We start from the raw sequence: 22543 nt of genomic DNA, 5'->3' as shown, positions 1-22543 counted from the left end.
TGTCAACAATTCAATAGACAAATAATTCAGATTATCCAACTATGCCATTTAATCAATGAATTCCCCAATTCCATGAATTAAACCATCTTTTCCCAACTCCATGAATTAATTATACAAATTAATTTAATAATACAACTAGGGTTTTTCCCAGAATTTACCAAAGTATCCCCAAACATATCAAAATACCAAAACTTAGAACAAAACCTATAAAATGGAGTAGGAAATCCCTACCTCAAAGAAAACAACCCAAATGGTGAAGACAGAGATGAGTGCCCAAATACCAAAGTGCTCCAAACCGCCAAATGTTCAGATTAAATGGAAGCCCTCGACTCACTCTATCTTTTTAATGAAGGATCTAGGGTAGAAACACTCCCTAAGTGGATCAAATCTAAGAGAGAAGGTGAGTAGGGAGAGAGAGAAGTCGGACCTAGGGTTTGGAATCAAAAAGAAGATGAAAAGGACTGATCAAAACCCGCTGCTGTGTATATAAACTGGACAGGCTCGCTCGAGCGAAGCCTTTGTCGCTCGAGCGACCAGACACAGAAAAGCTACGCTCGAGCCAAGGAAACCTTGCTCGAGCCAACAACCCAAAAGCTCGCTCGAGCGAAAGAAAACTCGATCGAGCGAAGAACTCAAATCCTCAGGTCTGTAATCAGACTCACGCTCGAGCGAATGAACCATCGCTCGAGCGAAGAACAAACTAACTCGCTCGAGCGAAGAAAATCTCGCTCGAGCCAAGAATGCAGAGCTACAGGTCAATACTGGACGCCATCTCTCGCTCGAGCGACCAACTCCTCGCTCGAGCGAAGAACCAAAATCCTAGACAGCAACACTTGGTTTCTAAACCCAACCAACCTGAAACAAACCTGCCCAACACATCCTATAATTCCAAATGAGAAAATAAAGGACAACAACAACAATTATACAATGACAGAATCTACGGAACCTGAGTCCGGATACAATAATCAAATGGGAAAAGACCGGGGTCGCTATAGATTTTTTGATACAATATTGTTAGGCATTAAGAAAAAAAAATATCATAAAAATCCTTCATGAAGATTTTCTATCATTGAATTAGTTTGTAATGTTTTATTATATATTATGCAATCACTCTTAAATTAATTTATGAAACTTTTCATTATGTTTATTTTATGATGTATAGCATTACTATCTTTAATATATCTCCCCTTTGTTCTTATTGTTTTTGTTTTCTTTCATCAAGTGAAGAGAAAGTAGAGAGCTGCGTGGATTTTTGCTCAAATAAGTGTTGACGAATAATAATGGCTCAATAATGATGTAATGATTACAACTTTTGTTTTAGGGGAAAAACCACATCAGTGGAGTCTTGAAAAATAAATTACAAATTAATGAAATTAATAATTTAATTTATAAATTTGTAATTTTTATTCTATGCCATCACTAGCTGGTAATAACACTTTTGTTTTATCCCTTCTATGCCATCATTGTGTTACCAGATGGAAGGCAAACAAAAGGGCCATTTCCCTAAATAAGCCAAAATAGTAAGTCAATTCCCAAACTAAGACTAGTTTTGAAAGAATTCCCAAAATAGGCTAAATCGCGGTTGTGAACCACGATTTCAACACATATACGTCTCTCTCGTGTGGAAGTGGGGAAGACTTAAGATCGTGGTTACAAAAAGCGACTTTGATTAAGAAATCGCGGTTACAAAACGCGCTTTTAATTAATTTTTTTTCTTTTTAACTCGCTGTTACAAACCACGATTTTATCCAAAAAAAAATTTGTTCTGAATTCGCTGTTTGAAACCACGCTTTTATGGAAAAAAAAAAATTGTTCTGAACTCGCTGTTTATAACCACGATTTTATCAAAAAAAATTTGTTCTGAAATCGCTTTTCTAAACCACATTTTTTGGCAAATTCTTTTTTCATTAAGTGAAATCGTGGTTCACAACCACGATTTTAAAACCTATATATGACCTCCCAGCCCCGTGTTTTGCATTCACGCTTGTTACATTTCCACTCTTCCTCTTCTTCACTCCCTGCTGTCTCTCTCTCGGTCTTACTACTCTCTCTCTCTCTCGCTCTGACTCCTCTTTCTCTGTCTCTGTGCTCCCTGCTCTCTCTCTGTCGAGCTCCCTCTGATTCAGTACTGTCTCTCTATCGTTGGTATGGCTTCTATCATCTACTTTAATGCGAATAAATTAGGGTTAGGGTTTATATTTGTGAATATATTTGTGTTTGCATTTGTGTTTGTGAAAATGTGAATAAATTAGGGTTAGGGTTCATGAATGTATGGTTAGGGTTAGGGTTTATATTTGTGAATAAAATGTTGTGAAATCAGAAATAATAAATTAGGGTTAGGGTTTATATTTGTGAAATTTTAATTATAGATAATTTGTTGAATGTGAATGTTGAATGTGTTGAATTTTAATTATAGATAATTTGTTGAATTTGTTGAATGTGTTTAATTATAGATAATTTGTTGAATTTTAATTATAGATAATCTGTTGAATGTGAAATCTTAAATCTTAAATTAGGGTTAGGGTTTATATTTGTGAAATCTGTTTAGAAATCTGTTGAATGTGAATGTTGAATGGTTTATATTTATCTTAAATCTGTTTATAATTGTGAAATCTGTTGAATGTGAAATCAGATTTCTATTGAATGTGAAATTAGATTTCTGTTCAATGTGACATCTGTTGAATGTGAAATCTGTTGAATGTTGAATCTGTTTAGAAAAATTTAAATATTATGTTTGAAATGAGAAAATAAGGGTTATGGTTTTCTATTGAATGTGAAATCAGAAACGACGGTTTTGGTTTTTAATTAGGGTTTTGAATTGATGAATGTAAAATCATTTTTCAATTAGGGTTAGGGTTTTAAATTGTGAAATCAGAAATGAGGGTTATGGTTTCAGAAATTAGGGTTTAAGAAATTTATGATAAGTTAAATTTTTTTAATAATGTTATATGATTTTTTTTTAGGAACAAATAATTTGTACATAATCAATAAATAATTATCCATAATAATAATAATTTTCTTGTATATTATTATCGTAACTAACTTTATAATTTATTGAAAAAAAACATGGCAAAACACAAGAAAGTCTAATTTTGTCTACATAAAAATTATCTATAATTAAAATTTCAAAATTTTCTATCCCTTTCTTTCAAAATTTCCAAAAATTTTTTTTTTTCTTTCACTTTCACTTTCTACAAATTTTTCTTTTTAATCAAAACATATTTAAGGAATAATCATGCCATTCCCTTTTATTTTCATTCCAATAAATTACCTTAGTCCTATGCAGCAAAAGTGTAACTAAATATTTACAACAATTTTAATGTTGTTAATTAATTACATAAGAAAGAGAAACGTGAATTTGGCTGTAAAAATTATTATTAATTAGGTGATGTGGAATAGTAATAACTTAAAATTAATAAAGTAACAAAAAAAATTTTGTTCTAAATTTCAATTTTTTAAGTAAGAATAAGAAATTGGAAAGTAAGGAACAAAATTTGTGATAATAAATTGTTATGGAAGTTTTCTCATAATTTTGGCCAGGAACAAATATATATATATATATATATATATATATATTTTGGAGATAGGGATATGACAAAATAGAAAAGTCAGATAATTGAATTTTATGTTAGTGTAGGCCTTCTTTCGTTTTCTTATTACATTTTTTTAAAGAGTGATTGTGATTGTTAATATTTTCTATGGGTGACCCTTTAAGTAGTACACTAAAATTTTATTAACAAATTAAAAATCTAACTACTTAGAATGTTGACCCAAAAAACAAAAAAAAAAAAGAAAGAAAACTTTAAAATATGCCATTGATGCGACATGCCCCTACGATAAGAAAAATTGGTTTGACTAAATTTATGTACTAAATTCAAATCTAATCGTGGTTAAATATAAAAAGTATAGTTTACTTGAATTTCGTGGCCCATTTAGGGTTGAATTTCATTTTCAAGTTTTTCCTCCTTAAATTTCATGACATTCCCTTTTATAAATTTGATATAAATAAATGACTTTTTAGAAGTGATCCACAACAAAATTGATATAAACATTAGGGGTCAAATAATTTGATCCACAAAAAATTACTTTTTACCTCTTTGCCAAACGAGAGCTTTCAAGTCATCATGGAAAATGCTATTATGAAAACATTTGATATAAAAAAAAAAAATTGTTTAAGAATTATGTTTGAAAAAATTAAAATATTTGATTTATAAAATGAGTCATTCTCGATAATTTTTACCCACTTGAATTATTTAATTGAGTTATTCTCTATGCGCCTGCATTATGTTTATTCAATTAAGTTATAACTTTTTATGATAGTCAGATGTCTGAATCAGTTTACGTATTTATCGACTAATCTTACAATCCACACCAAACGTCCCTTCCATGTAGATCCGACAAATCTCAATTAATACCTATAAACATGACACATACTGAGAGTTCAACTTGAGATCTGAAAGGAGCATACCTAATTTTTAACACATAATGAGAGCTCATTAATATTAATGAAACTCAAGTTTAACTCGATTCAGGTTGATAATTTTTTTGTTATGTTTTTTATATTGCTTAAAATTATGAGAGCTCATTAATTTTTTATTTATGTTATTTCTTACGTTATTTCCCCTAAGTTATTTCCTACGTTATTTCGTATGAGGTTATTTCCCTAAGTTAGGGAATAATGTCATAGGAAATAACCTACCAAATAACTTTGTCATTTAAGGTCCCTGTTGGCAGAAGCTTGAGCAAATAAAAGTAACTTGTCTTTAATTGTCCATAAATCTCACTAATTGGACCACCACTTTTAAAAAATGACGTGCACAATGTTTGAAATAAAAATTAAGAACAAGTCATACAAAATCAGTCGAGTTATTTGAACTCAATGAAAAAAAAAAAATTCATAGAAAAAGTTACATTATGATTTAAGATTTTTGTATGACTTGTCCAATTTTGTCCAATCGCACTGAATAAATACAATACTTGATACAAATTATAGTATAAAATTATATGAACAAAAAAATAAAAGAAGAATCTTCGTAATGTCTTCGTATTCAAAATTATTGATATGTCTGTCTAGGTTACAAATCACGCTTTTAAGGAAATTTTATTTATACATAAATTTTGAAGTAATTATTTTTTTAAAGTAAATCTGATTAAGGAAATTTGATTTATACATAACCATGCTTTTGTTAAGTAATTCTTTCTATCTTCAGAAAACGTGGTTGCAAACCACGGTTTTACTGTTGACCCGTGGATAATAATCACTTCTAAGCAAAATGTAAAAATTCAACAAAGAATTCAAAACCAGCACTCATTCTTGTTTGTCACAGACACTCACAAACACTCTCTCTGACACACACACCCACAACATTCACACTCACATCAAACATATATAATTTTTAATATATATAAATTTTATTTTGTAAAATTCAGACCAATATTAAATATATAAAATAATAATTGATAATAGCAAATAATAATCAACTATATAAAATGATTATTTTTTTACTTTAATTCTTAAAATGTAATTTTTTTATTTAGGTAAATTACATTGACACCCCTGAGGTTTATGTTTATGACAGTTATAAAATAAATTATTTGAAAATAAAAATTAAATTAAAAAAAATTAATTGTTCTGAATTTTATAAAATAAAATTTATATATATTAAAAATTATATATGTTTCATGTGAGTGTGAGTGTGAGTGTTGTGGGTGTGTGTGTCAAAGAGAGAGATACAGAGAGAGTGTGAGTGTCTGTGACAAATAAGAGTGAGTGCTGGTTTTGAATTTTTGTTCAAAATGTGTTTTGAAAACACGTTTTTACATATTTTACTTACAAGCGCTGTCATGAATATGTATAAATCAAATTTCTTTATGTATAAATAAAGTTTACCAACACTTTATAATTTATATAAACTCACAACCTACACTCATAATTTATGTAATGATTAGAAATTTAGGTAAATTATAAATATTGTTACTTTGATGTAGGTTGTTACTTTGATGTAAAGTTAGGTTTACCTACACTCATAAGTTTACCTACCTCATAAGATTGTTGGATTTTCCTACACTCATAAGTTTACCTACACTCAAAGTAACAAGATTAACAACTTACACTCATAAGTTTATGTAAATTACTTAGATTTATAATTTATCAATTACCTAAATCAACTTACATCAATTATATTTATTTAATGATTACAAATATTGTTACTTTATAATTTATAATAATTTTTTTTATAATTTATACAAAATTAATCCAAAATTAATAAAAGATTTTCAGACCTAAAACTTAGCTGAATTTTTTTAATGTGCACAAGAGCATGATCTTAATCATAATAAATAATGTAAAAAGCATAACAGAAGAACATGATGTTCATTTTCTATGTGTTGTAAGATTTGTTTCTTAAAAAGCTAAAAAATCTAAAGCATTATCATTATTTTAACTCATATTTTAATTCAAAAATCAATACTGCTTGTTGGATTACAATTGCTGATTACTTAAATAAAGTTTTTGCATCACAAGTAATTGTAATTGAATGAGTTAAAATTCATATAATTATTTTACAAGTACAAGGATATATAAGTATATTGTTGCTATTTTAATGTTTTTTGTCTTAATTGAAGCAAGTATATGGAGACTGTTCCAATTATTTTCTATTGGGGGAGAAACATAATTCGGGATCCCGATGAAGGCGTCTCATATGATGCTGAGCCGAAAGGGATATATGCGGTGCAAACTGGCACCACGCTTAGCAATTTGGAGGAGATGTTTATGTCAAAGGTGGCAAGTTACGGGGAAAGTGTCCGATTAACCTTCAAACGTAGATATCCTTATCGCCAGTGGCAAACGCACAACAAATACAAGATATTACCGATCAATGACGATGAGGCGTTGAACACCGTATTAAGTATCGGTGCAAGTTTTCAAGCACCAAATTGTTTGGAAGTCTACATTGATAAAGAGGTTGTACACAATATCCCGAACATGACACAAATGAATTCTCGTCCGTTCACTACATTGCTAACGCATGGAATTGACACAACAGCGTTTCAATCTCCTATGTATGAATCAGGTCAATGTTATCCACTGTGCTACACACAACAGTCATTTCAGGGCCATGGTGTAAAATCAAGTTCACGTGGTGGATATGATTATGAATTTGACAATAACACACAAGATGTGCCCACATGCAGCCATCATACCACTCTGGTTGAAGTTGCTGGTAATATGGCTGAAACAGTGAACGAGGTGTAGTTTGCTGACAGTGACATGTACGGTCCTGATGTCGCCCTAAACGATGATGACAATGAAATGTGTGATGAAGAAAATTTATTAGGCGGATCAGATGATGATGATGATGAAGAACATGACGCCCAGGCTCCCGTTGACCCTGAAAATGCCCCCATTCCACCTAGAGTTGAAATCCCTTTCTATGACAACATTCACATGGGTGGTGATTTTGACATTAGTACCCATGATGTCGTTTCCCGTAACCAGATCTGGAGCGCTGAAAATCCAGAGTTGGACAGAGGAATGGTTTTTGTTGATAAGAAGCAACTTCTACATGCTGTGAAATTGTACCATGCAACAAATAATCGAGAGTATAAGGTCGTAACCTCCAAGCGAGACCTTTGGGTGTCTGCTTGCAAGCACGACTGCAGTTGGTGGTTGCGTGCATCTCTTAGTAGAAAACATGGTTATAGCGATCCCGGGTTTACCCTTGTTGAACAGTGATCCGGACATGTGTCCGTGGATGTTAGTAGTTGATTATTATCTTGTTTACATCCTTTCTTGCTTTGTATTTGAGTTATAGGATGTGTTGGGCAGGTTTGTTACAGGTTGGTTGAGTTTAGAAACCAAAACTAGTTGCCCAGATTTTGACCTGTCCGCTCGAGCGGGGGTGTTGGCGCTCGAGCGGGAATTGCACCCATCCAGTATTTCCTGTGCAGTGTTGGACGCTCGAGCGTGGTATTGGCCGCTCGAGCGGGGTTGTGTGAGTGCCGCTCGAGCGGGGAGTTGGAAGCTCGAGCGGAGACCTGGTTCTGTAAAAGTTGTGGGAGTGTGTATCCGCCGCTCGAGCGGGATTGTTGACGCTCGAGCGGGAGTCTGTGAGTGACGCTCGAGCGGGGTGTTTGACGCTCGAGCGGGTCGACTGGGTTTAAGTTCTGTGTTTTGACTTTTCAAATCACTTTTTCACTTTCTCTTCTCTCTCCTACTTTTCCAAAACCACCATTGTTGAGCCTCTCACTCTAGAACTCTACCTTCTCTCTAGGTTTTGATCTAGTATGAGTGATTTGCTCATCTTTGGCCTTTACAAAAAAGTTGTTGATCGTCGAGGGCTACATTTTAATCTGAAAATTTCGGGATTTGGAGCACGTTGGGTTTTGTCATCTTCTCCTTTGGGGCTCCGAATTTGAGGTAGGGATATCCTACTCCTCTCTATGGATTTTGTCTTTAAATTTTGGTATTTTGAGATGTTGGGGTTGGTTTGGTAATCTTGTGAAGATTTGGGGCTTTTGTGTTATTTTACAAAGGTTGGGGTTTTATTTATAATATACCTAGATGTATGCTTGGTATAGAGAAATGAAATAAATGTTGAATCATTGATGAAAATGGGACCTAAGGGTTGAAATGGTAATTTTGGAAAATGACCTAATTACATTGTTGATTAATTGAGATAATTAATTGTGAGAAATGAGGAAATGAAATGGAATTGTTGAGATTGGGAGTGCATGGGGTTAAAGGGTGTAGTTGAATTATTTATCACACACCGAATTGAAATGTTGATTGAATATCCATTTGTGCATTTATTTTCTGTTTAGAAATAATTGCTTTGGGCTATCGGTGGAGGATAGTCGTGATTGTTGTAGACAATGCATGATGATTAGGCAAACGGAAACTAATCAATGGAATGTGTCATGAAAATTGACGGTTGTTAGAATACATTAACTGTATGTATTGAGTGATTGTATATAGAACCAATGTGTTTGTATACGTTATGTGTAGAGGAGGAGATGGGGGATGTACTCCGCGGTTTAGGGGAAGATGGGGGATGTACCTCTAAACCGGATAGTGTTGGGAGGAGATAGGGGATGAACTCCGTAGATACAGCTCATATGCTTGTCTAGAGAAGTGAAGATAGAGCTCTGATGCTTATCTTTGTGAAGTGTGGATATAGCTTATATGCTTATCTGTGAATGTGGGATATTGTTGTTATACATATCTGTTGAGAATGTGGATATAGCTTATATGCTTATCTGTGAATGTGGGATATAGTTTTTTTATACATATCTGTTGAGATGATGATAGAGCTAATATGCTTATCCGTTGAAAAAGGAAAAATGAAAAGTAACTTGGACTCATAAGTCGTATGACATAAATATGTGATTTATGTGAATGTATCAGTGTTGGCCATCTATCAATTTCTAATCTTTTAGTCATTGTTCATGGTTGGTTTGGTGTATTTCTACTGGGCTGTGGCTCACCCTATATGGGAATATCATTTTCAGGTACAGGTAGCATGCCACCTCCAAGGACATAGCTTGGGAGGCTAGAGGCGGACATACTTTTGTCGTTTTATTTTTGATGTATTACATGTAAATTCAAGCCAAGGGCTAAATATGTAAATGAGTTAGTACTCTTTTGTTGTAACCAAGTGTTAACTTGGAAAGCTGTAAGCCCGTAGGGCATTTTGCTTTTGTTGTTAACATGTAATACTTTTGTAATGAAACTCTGATGAATGTAAGGTTGTGGGACTTTTATATATCAATGCATATTTATTTGATGGGTTTAATGTAGTTATTTTGATGGCGTTACAATGGTCTTTTTGAAATAAAGCAGTACAGGGGTCCTCACCATTGTTTATACCCACGAATGAACAGGGACCACACTAATATTAGCTCCAGTTACATTACTTCTCATATTTTGGGACAAGTTGCGGTTAGTATAAAAAATAAATGTTTACATATATATACATATTTGTTTGTTTATAGTGTTCACACCCAGATAATCCAATTCATATTTGATTGTCGTATGCAGAATGAACCTGATATGCTAATTAAGAATGTCATTGAAGATATAAAAAAGACCATGAACTATAGTATATCATACAAGAAGGTGTGGCATGCAAGGGCAAAGGCAACTAAAATGGTATTCGGTGATTTGGATGAATCATATAGGCAGTTGCCTAAATTCATGCATGCATTACAGACATCTAATCCTAGCACCATCGTGACATGGAAGCACAGATATACCGGGCATACAACCATTATGCCCGTCTTCCACTTTGTTTTCTGGTCTTTCAGACCCGTCATCGATGGCTTTAGATATTGTAGGCCTATTATAACTATAGATGGTACATTCTTATACGGTAAATACACTGGTGTGTTGCTTGTAGCAACGATTGTCACTGCCAATGGCAAAATATTACCGCTTGCATTCGCTGTTGTCGACAGGGAGAGTTTGGAGTCTTGGTCGTTCTTCATTCAAAATATCAAGGAACATATTGTCATGGACCGACAGGGAGTGACTTTGATATCTGATCGAGCTGAGAGTATTTTAGCTGCTGTGAGGCGGCATTGGCTGAATCCCTCGCTCCAATTTGTTGGACATCATCGGCACTACCTTCGACATGTTTGCAGTAACTTTAACACACATTTCAGAAATAAGGAGCTCAAACAACTTCTATGGAAAGCAGGGAGTGCTGATCAACGACGAAAGTGTAATGGTTACTTAGATCAGATACAGGCTATTAACCAAGAAGCTATCAATTGGGTTCACAAGATGAATCCTGAGGACTGGGCCCTTGCATATGACGGAGGATATCGCTGGGGGGTATTGACCAGTAATGATGCAGAGTGCTTCAACAGCGTCTTGAAAGGTGCAAGGAACTTACCTATCTCAGCTATGGTTGAATTTACATTTCGACGGCTCGTCAAATATTTTGACGAGATGGGAGCCCAAGCTGAAACAGATGTACGCAATGAGTTCCAATACCCTAGAGAGATGCAAAAAACTATCGAGGAGGGTATCACAAGGGGAAATACTTTCCAGTTGATATCGTATGACAGGTTAGTTTGTAATGTGAAAAAATTGTTATTATTATGTTGTTAAGTTAATTACACCTAAAAACATGAAGTTGATTAGTTTGTATCAATATTGTCTTATAGGCCCCGCCATATATTTGAGGTGCAAACATCTTTTCACCGTGGACGAGGTCGCAATAGACAGATTGTGCGGATGAATCAACCCACGTGTAGTTGTGGGAAATATGAGATAAGACACTATTCATGTTCCCATATGCTCGCTGTAATGTCTGAATGCGGTGACAATCCATTCCAGTACGTTGATCCAGTATATAGGCTTCCTGTATACATGAGGGTTTGGGAAACTAAATTCAATCCAATACCGCATCAAGATTATTGGAATGATCCACAATGGACCTTAATGCATAATGAACTTCGTCTGCGAGAAGTAAAACGGGGTCGTACATCTATGGCTCGTATTCTGAATGAGCTGGATATATCAGACAGGCGTTTGACAGCTCGTTGCAGTGAGTGCCACCAGACAGGTCATGACAGGCGAACATGTCCGGCGCGACTTGGTCGATGAAGACTATGTAATACTTACATGTTGTAATATATCACTTTGAAATTCTTTATTTGTAATAGATCATTTAATTATGTATTTTTAAATTCTTTATTTGTAAATGGGGTCGTACATTTAAAATGTGTATTACAAAATGTGTACTTGATTCAAAATGTGTAATGCAAAATTTAAAATGTGTATAATTTATTCAAACTTGTATAATTTATTGAAAATGTGTACTAGTTTTTAACTGTGTACTTGATTCGAAATGTGTATTACAAGATTCTATACTTAATCACGTAGTTCTTCTACTATTTCAAAATTTCATATTTTTGAATAAATTTAATATCGAATGCTGCAATCATCGTTCACATTTTATAATTTAAAAAATTTACAAATTTTAAAAAAATTAACCGAAAATGTAAATTATAATTTTAAAAATTGAAATGCTGCAGTCATTGTTCACAATTACAAATTTTATATGTAAGTTGCAAAATTTGTAATTTATTCAAACTTTTAGCATTACAAAATAAATATTTAAGTTATGTCAAATATGCCATAAATGTAATCATTAATTTCGAATTACTTCCGTGTAAGTGGCACATAAATTTGTCTTTTCTCGAACCCATAAGATTTACCTCATTGTATTTTAAATCGTTAAGTACAGAATCAATAATTACAGTTTTTCTGTTATTATGTTATGATTAAATGGGATTTTGATATGGATGATCTAATATTTCAGTTGTACAGGCTTCATGGCACATGCACCTGAGGAGGTTCCACTGTTCAGACAGGCACATCGGGCTGACAGTATGTGGGACCGTCCGGTATGCAATAACGTTTGTTGAACTTTACGCTTACAATTAAAATACATTGCATTTTGTTGTATATTTCATGATAATGCTATTATTTAAACTGGTCATTCTGTTGTGCAGGATGAGGCACGCACCGTGTTGACCTGCCGTCGGGCAGATTCTGGATTGTGGGAGCACCCGTTGGACCATAGAGTCTTGCAATATCTATTACGCGCGGGATTCTATGGTGTGTATCATATCGGGCACATTCGACTGGACCATGCATTCATCACTGCTCTCGTCAAAAGGTGGCGCACAGAGACTCATACATTCCATTTCCCGATCGGGGAGGCCACCGTCACGTTGCAGGACGTATCTGTCCTATATGGTCTTCGGATTGATGGCCGAGTAGTTACTGGAGTTGACCTATCTTTCGCGACGGAGCAGTGGATAGCCCTATGTGCTGAGCTATTGGGAGTAGCACCTACACCAGCAGATTTATAGGCAGGTAGACTGAGGGTGAGGTGGCTGGCCGAGCAGTTTGCTCATTTTCCAGATCATGCTCCAGATGAGTTGGTACAGCAGCATACCCGAGCATATATTCTATGGCTTATTGGGGGGTACTTCTCCTTGATAAGTCACAGAACCTGCTCAAGCTGATGTACTTGCCATTGCTGAGAGACATTGAGGAGATTGGACAGTACAGCTGGGGTAGCGCAGCTCTGGCATGGTTGTATAGGATGCTATGTCGAGCAGCTCATGTGGGTACGAGGGAGATTGGAGGACCACTTATGTTGCTACAGGTTAGTAAGCAATTTTATTACATGTCAATTCATATTGTATGCCATATATCAGTATTGTAATTGTGTTCAAACTATTGCAGATTTGGGCATGGGAGAGATTGATTCGCATTGCCCCGTCTAGGCGACAACTGGTTGGTCCTGGTGAGCTTCCTATAGGGGACATGCAGTTGCCCACCGGACCGCGAGGTAGCCAGTGGAGGGTTGACATGGGCCACGAGGTCGTCTCAACCCACGTAGTGGTAGTTTATAGAGACCAGCTGGACCGGATGATCGAGGGCGAGGTATGAAATTTTTTGATTGCGTGTTAGTTGTCTTCTTAATTGTATATGTTTTGAGTTCACGAGCAAAATTTAATTTATTTGTCGTCATTGTAGTTTATCTGGTAGCCTTACGCTGGGGTACTCGGTATGCTCCCCGACTACTGCCAACTGGGTCAGGAGATATGGATGGCGAGAGTGCCACTTATTTGTTTTGACGTGGTTGAGTGGCATCTCCCCCATCGTGTCCTCCGGCAGTTTGGTCGTGTGCAGTCCGTGCCGGATCGGTTCGACACTGAGTGGCAGTTGCACGTCACTGATAGGCATGGCCGAGTTGGCACTGACTGGCATCTATTTTATATGCCATATATACAGTTGTGGGATGCCCGCCGGGACAGTATTGTACAGACTGACTACAGCGATGAGGTGATCCCCTCTTCCGACCCTTATATGTTGTGGTATCGGCGACATACACACCTACTAGTCGGGAATTCGAGCCACGTGTCCGAGTCTGGATATCAGGGAGTTGGGCCTTATCTTGAGGCATTGGTGAGTATCATAGTATGTGTCAGATAATTAGTAAATTCATACTTGATTTACTTTCAGTCAACTTTAGCCTAATAATACGTCTGAATGTTTGTTCAGGTGGCTGGAGCTAGGAGGTCATTTCACTTGGCTGAGGACGCCCATTTGAGACGTGATGGACAGCATGCTTTGCAGGCCGTTGCAGAGATCCGGGAGTTATTGTACCAGGCATTCCAGGTTGCCCATCGGGGAGATCATTTGCATTACGGCCACTACGGTGTACACACTTCAGCAGCTGCTCCAGACACATCAGCGCCGTCCACGTCAGCGCCGTCCACTTCAGCGCCTGCCACATCAGCTCCTTCGACATCAGTCACCCCACCACATATTACCCCATACATATCTGCAGATTCTCTCGACGTACTTCCTACGCAGCATACTGGCATACCTTATGTGCCTGACCCTGATTGGACACCGCCCCGATATATGCATGACGTTGTTACCCCACCCACCCAGTTACCACCACCAGACAGTTCGACCGCGACCATGAATACACATGATGCAGTTCTCACTGACATCTCCCACGTTGACGTTGAGGCCCATATTGAGCACCCACCCAGAGCGCGCGGGAGAGGCCGAGGTTTTGGTCGTGGCGGACGTCGCGGCCGAGGTCGGGGTGCGGGTAGAGGCAGAGGTTGAGCTCCAACTGCAGATCGTGATACAGTTGCACCAGATGATGGAGTTTCACAGCTCATAGCAGTATCCGATCTTCCGCCACAAACAGGATCAGGGGTAGCACATGCAGTAGAGGAGGGGGTTACACTCACAGGCTCCACAGGATACGCATTTACGATTGGGGGAGCCAGATATTCAGAGAGTCTACCGCAGGAGACCGAGGAGGGAGGTCCACGGTCGAGATTGTGGGACTGGGGGCAGGTTAGGGCATTAGCGGGTGTGATGTGGAGTGTATAGTTTATTTTATTTATAGTTTTTGTTATAGTTTTTGTAAATCAAACTTGTACAGATGATGTAAATGTGTCATACTTATTTATTCGAAAAATATAATTTTACAATTTTTTATTCTTACTTGTTTTGATGATTTCCATAAAAATGAAAAGGAAAATAGGAAAAAAAAAAGTATAAGAATTGATAGGATTTTATTATTGAGCGAGATTGGAGGACCACTTGTGTTGTTACAGGTTAGTAAAAATTTTATACAAAAAAAATCTAGAAAAAAAAATGTAAACATTGCATAATGGATAGTTGTGGGGAAAAATATGAGTAAACAGGAAACAAAACAAATATCTAAACAAACACATAATTTTGTTTTCCCTTTTCTTTCACTTTTCTAAATGATTGCATTCACTGTCTTCTTTTCATGTACAAACGAATGATAACCAAACAAAATGTAGACATATATATTTGTCGTTCATATAGCTTAAACGTGTATTTCAACTATTTGTTATATGAACATGTACTTCATTAAGTATCATTATTATATTCCACATCAATAATGCATGAAATCATGAAAGTTTAGTTGAAGTAGCGTTCTTCAAAATAACAATAACGGAGAGAAAGTAAACGTAGAATTACAAGAACTATTCGAAAGCAATTGAAATATCTCCCTTCATTGATAAGTCGTGGATAAGCATTAAAAATTGCGTGCATTACAGAAATGGTTTGGGCGTTCATCCAAACAATTTCATTCATTATCATCATCATCTAGCATCTCAATATCAGATTCATACATAACATCCATGCTCCAGGCGTAGTACTGGTGTGCATCATCCATTAACCCATCTTCGGCACGCTCATTTGCGGTCTTTATTAGTCCGGACCTTTGCAAACGTTGGGTCATGCGATTAACCTCGTCGCGGATACGATGCAATGCCCTCTGCAACAACTGTGGAGTGTCAGTTGGCATACGCATGGCTAACCGACGAGGAAATTTAAGATTAACTTCACGACATAGCTCAACGAGAACATTTGCTCGAGTTTTGCGAAATTCCCACTCAGCTCTCATGGTATTGACGGTGGCACGTGAGTAACACAAATTTGAATTTATTGGGTATTCAAATTCATCTCCATCTGCAACCCAATACCGACCCATTGCTGAATATAGATCAACCACCGTATATCTCATGATGATATCGCTCGAAATAGCTGTAAAACTTTTGTTGTGGTATGATGCGATATTTATACCATATATACACATGGTAGTTGTATGTATGAAATTATTGTAAACAACTATGCATCAGAGTTGTCACGTCAACTTTTATGACCTGAACAACTATGCATCAACTTGATAGGAGTTGTCACTTCGACTTTTATGAATTGCATAATTTACTGTTATTCCAAAACAAAAAGTAAAAACATAAAAAAATAATAATAAAATAAAAACCAAACTGATCAACCGACTAAACGTCTGAATTAGTCAAATTTCTTTGCCTGAAATTTTTTTTTAAAAATAAATGTGAACTCACAATTTAAAAATCTTTAAAATATTTTTAAATTTTTGGAAATATTTATTCACAAATTTGTTTTACTTTGTAGGTGTATTGACATATTTATTAATTTATTGTTATTTTGTTATGACACCCCCTCAAAATTTTAATGGATTGCATAATTCACAAGGGCACAGTAGGTATGGTACGATAATAAATTGTAGCTCGGCGCAGTGATACATCCAACATTTGTCAGTGATGCTCGCCAATGACATGAACAAATGTAATAATTTGGATGCTTTGTTTTTTCCTCAGATGCTATGTGACTTTGTGCAGCGATGCAGTGATGCATCTGACTTTGTGCAGCGATGCAGTGATGCATCTGACTTTGTGTAGTAATGCAGTGATGCATGTCACTTTGTGCAGTGATGCAGTAATGCATGTGACTTTCTGACTTTGCGACCACATGGCACATCAATACGACCACATGGCAATAGTGTTGATAAACAATTATGTGATGGATTGAAGGAGTAAAGTGTAATTTACCGAATATAAAAAGAAACAAAAAATGCAAAGATGAGAAAATGGGATGACTGTGAAGTTCATTAAGTGAAAACAAGATAAAATATAGGCTGTTTACGAATAATATTACTTTAAAACAAAGAAAATTTAAGCATTTAATTTCATTTATAATTTGTTGAAAACACCAATTTGTACTGAAATCGTCAATTCCAAGTGACTACTTATGTATTAAAAAAGTAAGCATGAAAAAATAGTTTCATGTGGCGATGTGACAACTCATTGCATGTTGTTTTATTTGACAACTCACTGCTTTGTTTTATTTGACAACTCACTGCTCCAATATGAAGGGATTGCATTGTCATCCTCTAGCCTACAATTATGATTTTATCTGACAACCACGTCCGTGACTACATCACAGGTACACAAAGTCACGGGTACTCAGGATTGCATGAGATGAAAAGCTAAAAAATAATATCACGGGTATCACTTATTCCATAGTGCCCCAGCATGCATTATCGTCACTAGATCATCTCTAGTTAACCCTCAGTATGATGTCTATAAATAGCGACACCCCCAGTATGATGTTTGTTCAAGTCATAACAATAGTAATATATCTACAATTACTATTATTATTTGTTTGTTTATTTTATGAACAATGTCTTCAAGAGGTGCAGGAAGTTCACGCCAGCAAAGAAATCCGAAAGTGTGGCTACTACCTCCATTTACTTATGACTACAAGAGCGAAAAGTACTCGAGTCCGAAGGATTATTATGCTAGTATCCGAGCAGAATGGGCGTTCAGGGTAACGAAGCAAGAAAGATTGTTTAATGATCTACGTAACTTTGGGGCACCGATACCTCATCGTCGTTCATTGACCATGGCTAGACGAAATGTGAGTGACTATGAAAAAGCAGTTAGCAGAATTAAGAAGGAGAACAATAGAATGTTGATGTGGAGATGTCGACATTTCATGCTTCAGCTAGCCACCGAAATGGCAGAAGCAAGCAACAGAGATTTGACAGTGATTGAGCGAAATAATGTCTTAAACAATGAAAAATATCTCTCTGACTACTACATGTCAGATGAGGAATGAGAAATCAAACACCTTTATCTGTCATATATGTTTGTATGTTGTCTCATATCTTCGTTACTGGAGTGTAAGACAATGTTGTTGTTCATCTAACGTACGGATGTATTTCAAATATTTGTTTTATGAACTTGAAGTTTATGAAATAACTACATTTATAACTGCACATTTATTAGTTCATGACTTTCTTTATTGAATTGCAATGAGTTAATGAATGTTCTGGATTATTGAATGGATTAATGTATGTTGAATGATGTAAATACTTAAAACACATAAGACATAACAGGTAGCTCGGTGAAAAGCTTCCCTTAACTGGGGCTCGTGAAATAGGAATCCTGTACGTAAAGAATTTCAATCTCCATCGGGAAAGAAGAAAGAGTCGCCTACCAATTTCTGGAAGTCCAGTCAAAATGATGATTGTGGTAAGGAATGGGGGGTTGACAGATAACTAAACTTGGGGGGCTGGACAAACAAGCTCAAAGCCAAGTGGTTGATCCAGTTGGGGAACTAAATAAAGTTCATACAAACAAACTACCGCCTTGAACAACACATAAAACAGAACAGGTAACTCGGTGAAAAGCTTCCCTTAACTGGGGCTCGTGAAATAGGGATCCTGTACGTAAAGAATTTCAATCTCCATCGGGAAAGAAGAAAGAGTCGCCTACTAATTCCTGGAAGTCCAGTCAAAATGATGACTGTGGTAAGGAATGGGGGGGTTGACAAATAACTAAACTTGGGGGGCTGGACAAACAAGCTCAAAGCCAAGTAGTTGGTCCCGTTGGGGAACTAAATAAAGTTCATACAAACGAACTACCGCCTTGAACAACACATAAAACAGAACAGGTAGCTCGGTGAAAAGCTTCCCTTAACTGGGGCTCGTGAAATAGGGATCCTGTACGTAAAGAATTTCAATCTCCATCGGGAAAGAAGAAAGAGTCGCCTTCCAATTCTTGGAAGTCCAGTCAAAATGATGACTGTGGTAAGGAATGGGGGGGTTGACAGATAACTAAACTTGAGGGGCTGGACAAACAAGCTCAAAGCCAAGTGGTTGGTCCAGTTGGGGAACTAAATAAAGTTCATACAAACGAACTACCGCCTTGAATAACACATAAAACAGAACAGGTAGCTCGGTGAAAAGCTTCCCTTAACTAGGGCTCGTGAAATAGGGATCCTGTACGTAAAGAATTTCAATCTCCATCGGGAAAGAAGAAAGAGTCGCCTTCCAATTCCTGGAAGTCCAGTCAAAATGATGACTGTGGTAAGGAATGGGGGGTTGACAGATAACTAAACTTGGGGGGCTGGACAAACAAGCTCAAAACCAAGTGGTTGGTCCAGTTGGGGAACTAAATTTAAAACCCAATTAGTTTTACTTGATTTGCTTGTCAAATCACTATTTACAATTAATTATACACAAACAGATTTACCTCAACACCAATTTGATATATGTGGGATTCTCAATTCAGAAAGTCACATGGCAACAGTGAATTCACTGATTTACCTTACAGTGAGCATGCCCTTATTTTGTCCGTATATGCAGATGGATTGTCAAGTCATGTGACTTGGTGCATAGGCTTTGGTTTTCTCGATTTTTTGCTCGATTTTTTTATTACAGTGACAACTCATTTGTAATTAATATATGTGGGATTCTCAATGCAGAAAGTCACATGGCAACAATGAATTCACTGATTTACCTTACAGTGAGCATGCCCTTATTTTGTCCGTATATGCAGATGGATTGTCAAGTCATGTGACTTGGTGCACATGCTTTGGTTTTCTCAATTTTTTGCTCGATTTTTTTATTACAGTGACAACTCATCTCTTATTGATATATGTGGGATTCTCAATTCAGAAAGTCACATGCCAATACTGAATTCACTGATTTACCTTACAGTGAGCATGCCCTTATTTTGTCCCTATATGCAGATGGATTGTCAAGTCATGTGACTTGGTGCACAGGCTTTGGTTTTCTCAATTTTTTGCTCAATTTTTTTATTACAGTGACAACTCATCTCTTATTGATATATGTGGAATTCTCAATTCAGAAAGTCACATGACAACAGTGAGTTCACTGATTTACCTTACAGTGAGCATGCCCTTACTTTGTCGGTATATGCAGATGGATTGTCAAGTCACGTGACTTGGTGCACAGTATTTGCTTTACTCTGTTTTTTCATTCTAGTGACAACTCATACCTTGTTCGTATATGTGGGATTGTCATGCAGAGGCATCTTTCTAAAGCCATTCATAACCAACTATATAAACAACTAAAGGTGAAGACACAACCTTACAACTCATTTCGCCTTACGAAATTATCATTCATTTGTTTTAAAAAATTAGCATGGTTACATGGTTCATGGGAGGGAGTGGGAATCGCAGAGGTGGTAGGAACTTGCAAAGGGGTGACAGTTCACGACGAGAAGGGGGAAGAGGAAGTGGCGATGCTTAAGATGAAACACCATTTCCTTTGTTAGATGCCTCTTGTGCTTATCATGATAGGTTTGGGAAGCGACATTTTGTCATGCCCAAGTACTATCGAGATCCATGTGGTTTGGTGGAGGATCCATCAGATAATCAAAACAGGATATGGTTTTGCAGATGCTAGACTTCTGAAGTAGCCCGCACTATTTATAGAGCGAGTGCAAATGGAAAGATTATGTCGGGAAAATCGACTGAAGGTACCAAAAGCACATTCTGTTGAGATCCAAAAGGAAGATCCTGATAATGTTGATCGACTATGTGAAAGACTACAATGTGAGATTTCTCAAATGGGCCGTAGGTTAGCCCGCGATATGCAGCTACACATAGTTAAGAAGGATGCCCAGAAGAACAGAACAGAACCAAATGTTGCGGCTATCAAGGGTATCATGGAGGATTGTAAACTTGTCTCTGGCGCTGAGCTTTCGGATTATTCAGACTCTGAGCCACCTGCCGATTTAAGCGCGAATTAGGTGTTAATGTCTACACTTCGGCAATATTAGGTCATGCATTAATATGTAATATCTGTGTTAGAGTAAGTGTTTCCGTAATAAGTTTGTCAGTTGTCTAGCTAATATTTGTCTGTCTAACTATTATGTTTATCTATGTATTGTGTGTTCAGTTCATGGTGTCCACAATGTATTGTTGTTCGAGACTTATGTCTGTACTACCTATGTATTTTTGTGGGAGAGTTATGTGTTTTTTCCTCAATGTTTTATGAATTACATTATCACCTTCTAACCCAAAACAAAGACAACAGAAAAAAAATTTTATTTAAATGAAAACGGCTTTAGTAAAGCCAAAACAAATTTCTGAATAACACATTCTAACCCAAAACAAAGACAAGAGAAAAAAATAAAAAATAAAAAACTTTACATGAAAACGGCTTTAGTAAAGCGAAAAGAAATTTATAAATTACATTATCACCTTCTAACCCAAAACAAAGACAACAGGAAAAAAAAAAAATTATTTACATGAAAACGGCTTTAGTAAAGCCAAAACAAATTTCTGAATAACGCATTCTAACCCAAAACAAAGACAAGAGAAAAAAATAAAAAATAAAAAAACTTTACATGAAAATGGCTTTAGTAAAACGAAAAGAAATTTATGAATTACCTTATCACCTTCTAACCCAAAACAAAGACAAAAGAAAAAATATATATATTTAAATGAAAACGGCTTTATTAAAGCCCAAACAAATTACTGAAAAGTACCTTCTAACCCAAAACAAAGAAAAAATAAAATAAAATAAAAATTTACATCAAAACGGCTTTACTAAAACTCAAAAAATTTATGAATTACATTATTACCTTCTAACCCAAAACAAACACAAGAAAAAACAAAATAAATTTACTTTAGTCAAGCCAAAAAAAAATGCTGAATTACACATTCTAACCCAAAATAAAGACAAAAGAAAAAAAAAAAAAATTAACATGAGAACAGTTTTAGTAAAACAATTGTAACCCAAAAAATTATTCTGAAATACATTATCACCAAAACAATGACAACAGAAACAACAAAAAAAATCAAAAAAAAAAATTTACGCTAAAAGCGTTGTTCATAATCACGATTTCAGAAGAAAAAAATTTTGGCCAAAAAGCGTGGTTCGAAAGAGCGAGTTCAAAAGAAAAATGTTTTTTGATAAAATCGTGATTAGGAAAAGCAAGTTCAAAAGAAAAAAAAAAAATTGATAAAATCGTGGTTAGGAAAACCGAGTTCAGAAGAAAAATATTTTTTGATAAAATCGTGGTTAGGAACGAGTTTAGAAAAAAAAAATTTGGTTAAAATCGTAGTTTGGAACAGCGAGTTCAGAAGAAAAAAAAATTAATTAAAAACGCTTTTTGTAACCGCAATTTCTTAATCAAAAGCGCGTTTTGTAACCACGATTTTAAGATTTCCCGCCTCCCGCGCGAGAGAGGCGTATATGTGTTGAAATCGTGGTTCACAACCGCGATTTAGCCTATTTTGATAATTCTTTCAAAACTAGGCTTAGTTTGAAAATTGACTTACTATTTTGACTTATTTATGGAAATGCCCCAAACAAAATCA

General features: G+C 35.8%; 1 protein-coding gene across 1 annotated transcript; it reads left to right on the top strand.

Moving 5' to 3' along the window:
* The first annotated feature begins 10951 nt into the window (after positions 1–10951).
* Positions 10952–12885, top strand: LOC145823977 (serine/threonine-protein phosphatase 7 long form homolog). Its single transcript, XM_082923556.1, has 3 exons — positions 10952–11070; positions 12330–12414; positions 12523–12885. Exons 1-3 carry the CDS (start codon positions 10952–10954, stop codon positions 12883–12885), a joined length of 567 nt encoding a protein of 188 aa, XP_082779682.1.
* Positions 12886–22543: the final 9658 nt, after the last annotated feature.

This window comes from Camellia sinensis, chromosome 4 (assembly GCF_055761805.1).
Source record: "Camellia sinensis isolate YWXY chromosome 4, ASM5576180v1, whole genome shotgun sequence".
NCBI classification, from domain to species: domain Eukaryota; kingdom Viridiplantae; phylum Streptophyta; class Magnoliopsida; order Ericales; family Theaceae; genus Camellia; species Camellia sinensis.
The sequence above is the reverse complement of the archived record's forward strand: the minus strand, read 5'-3'. Positions and strand labels throughout refer to the sequence as shown.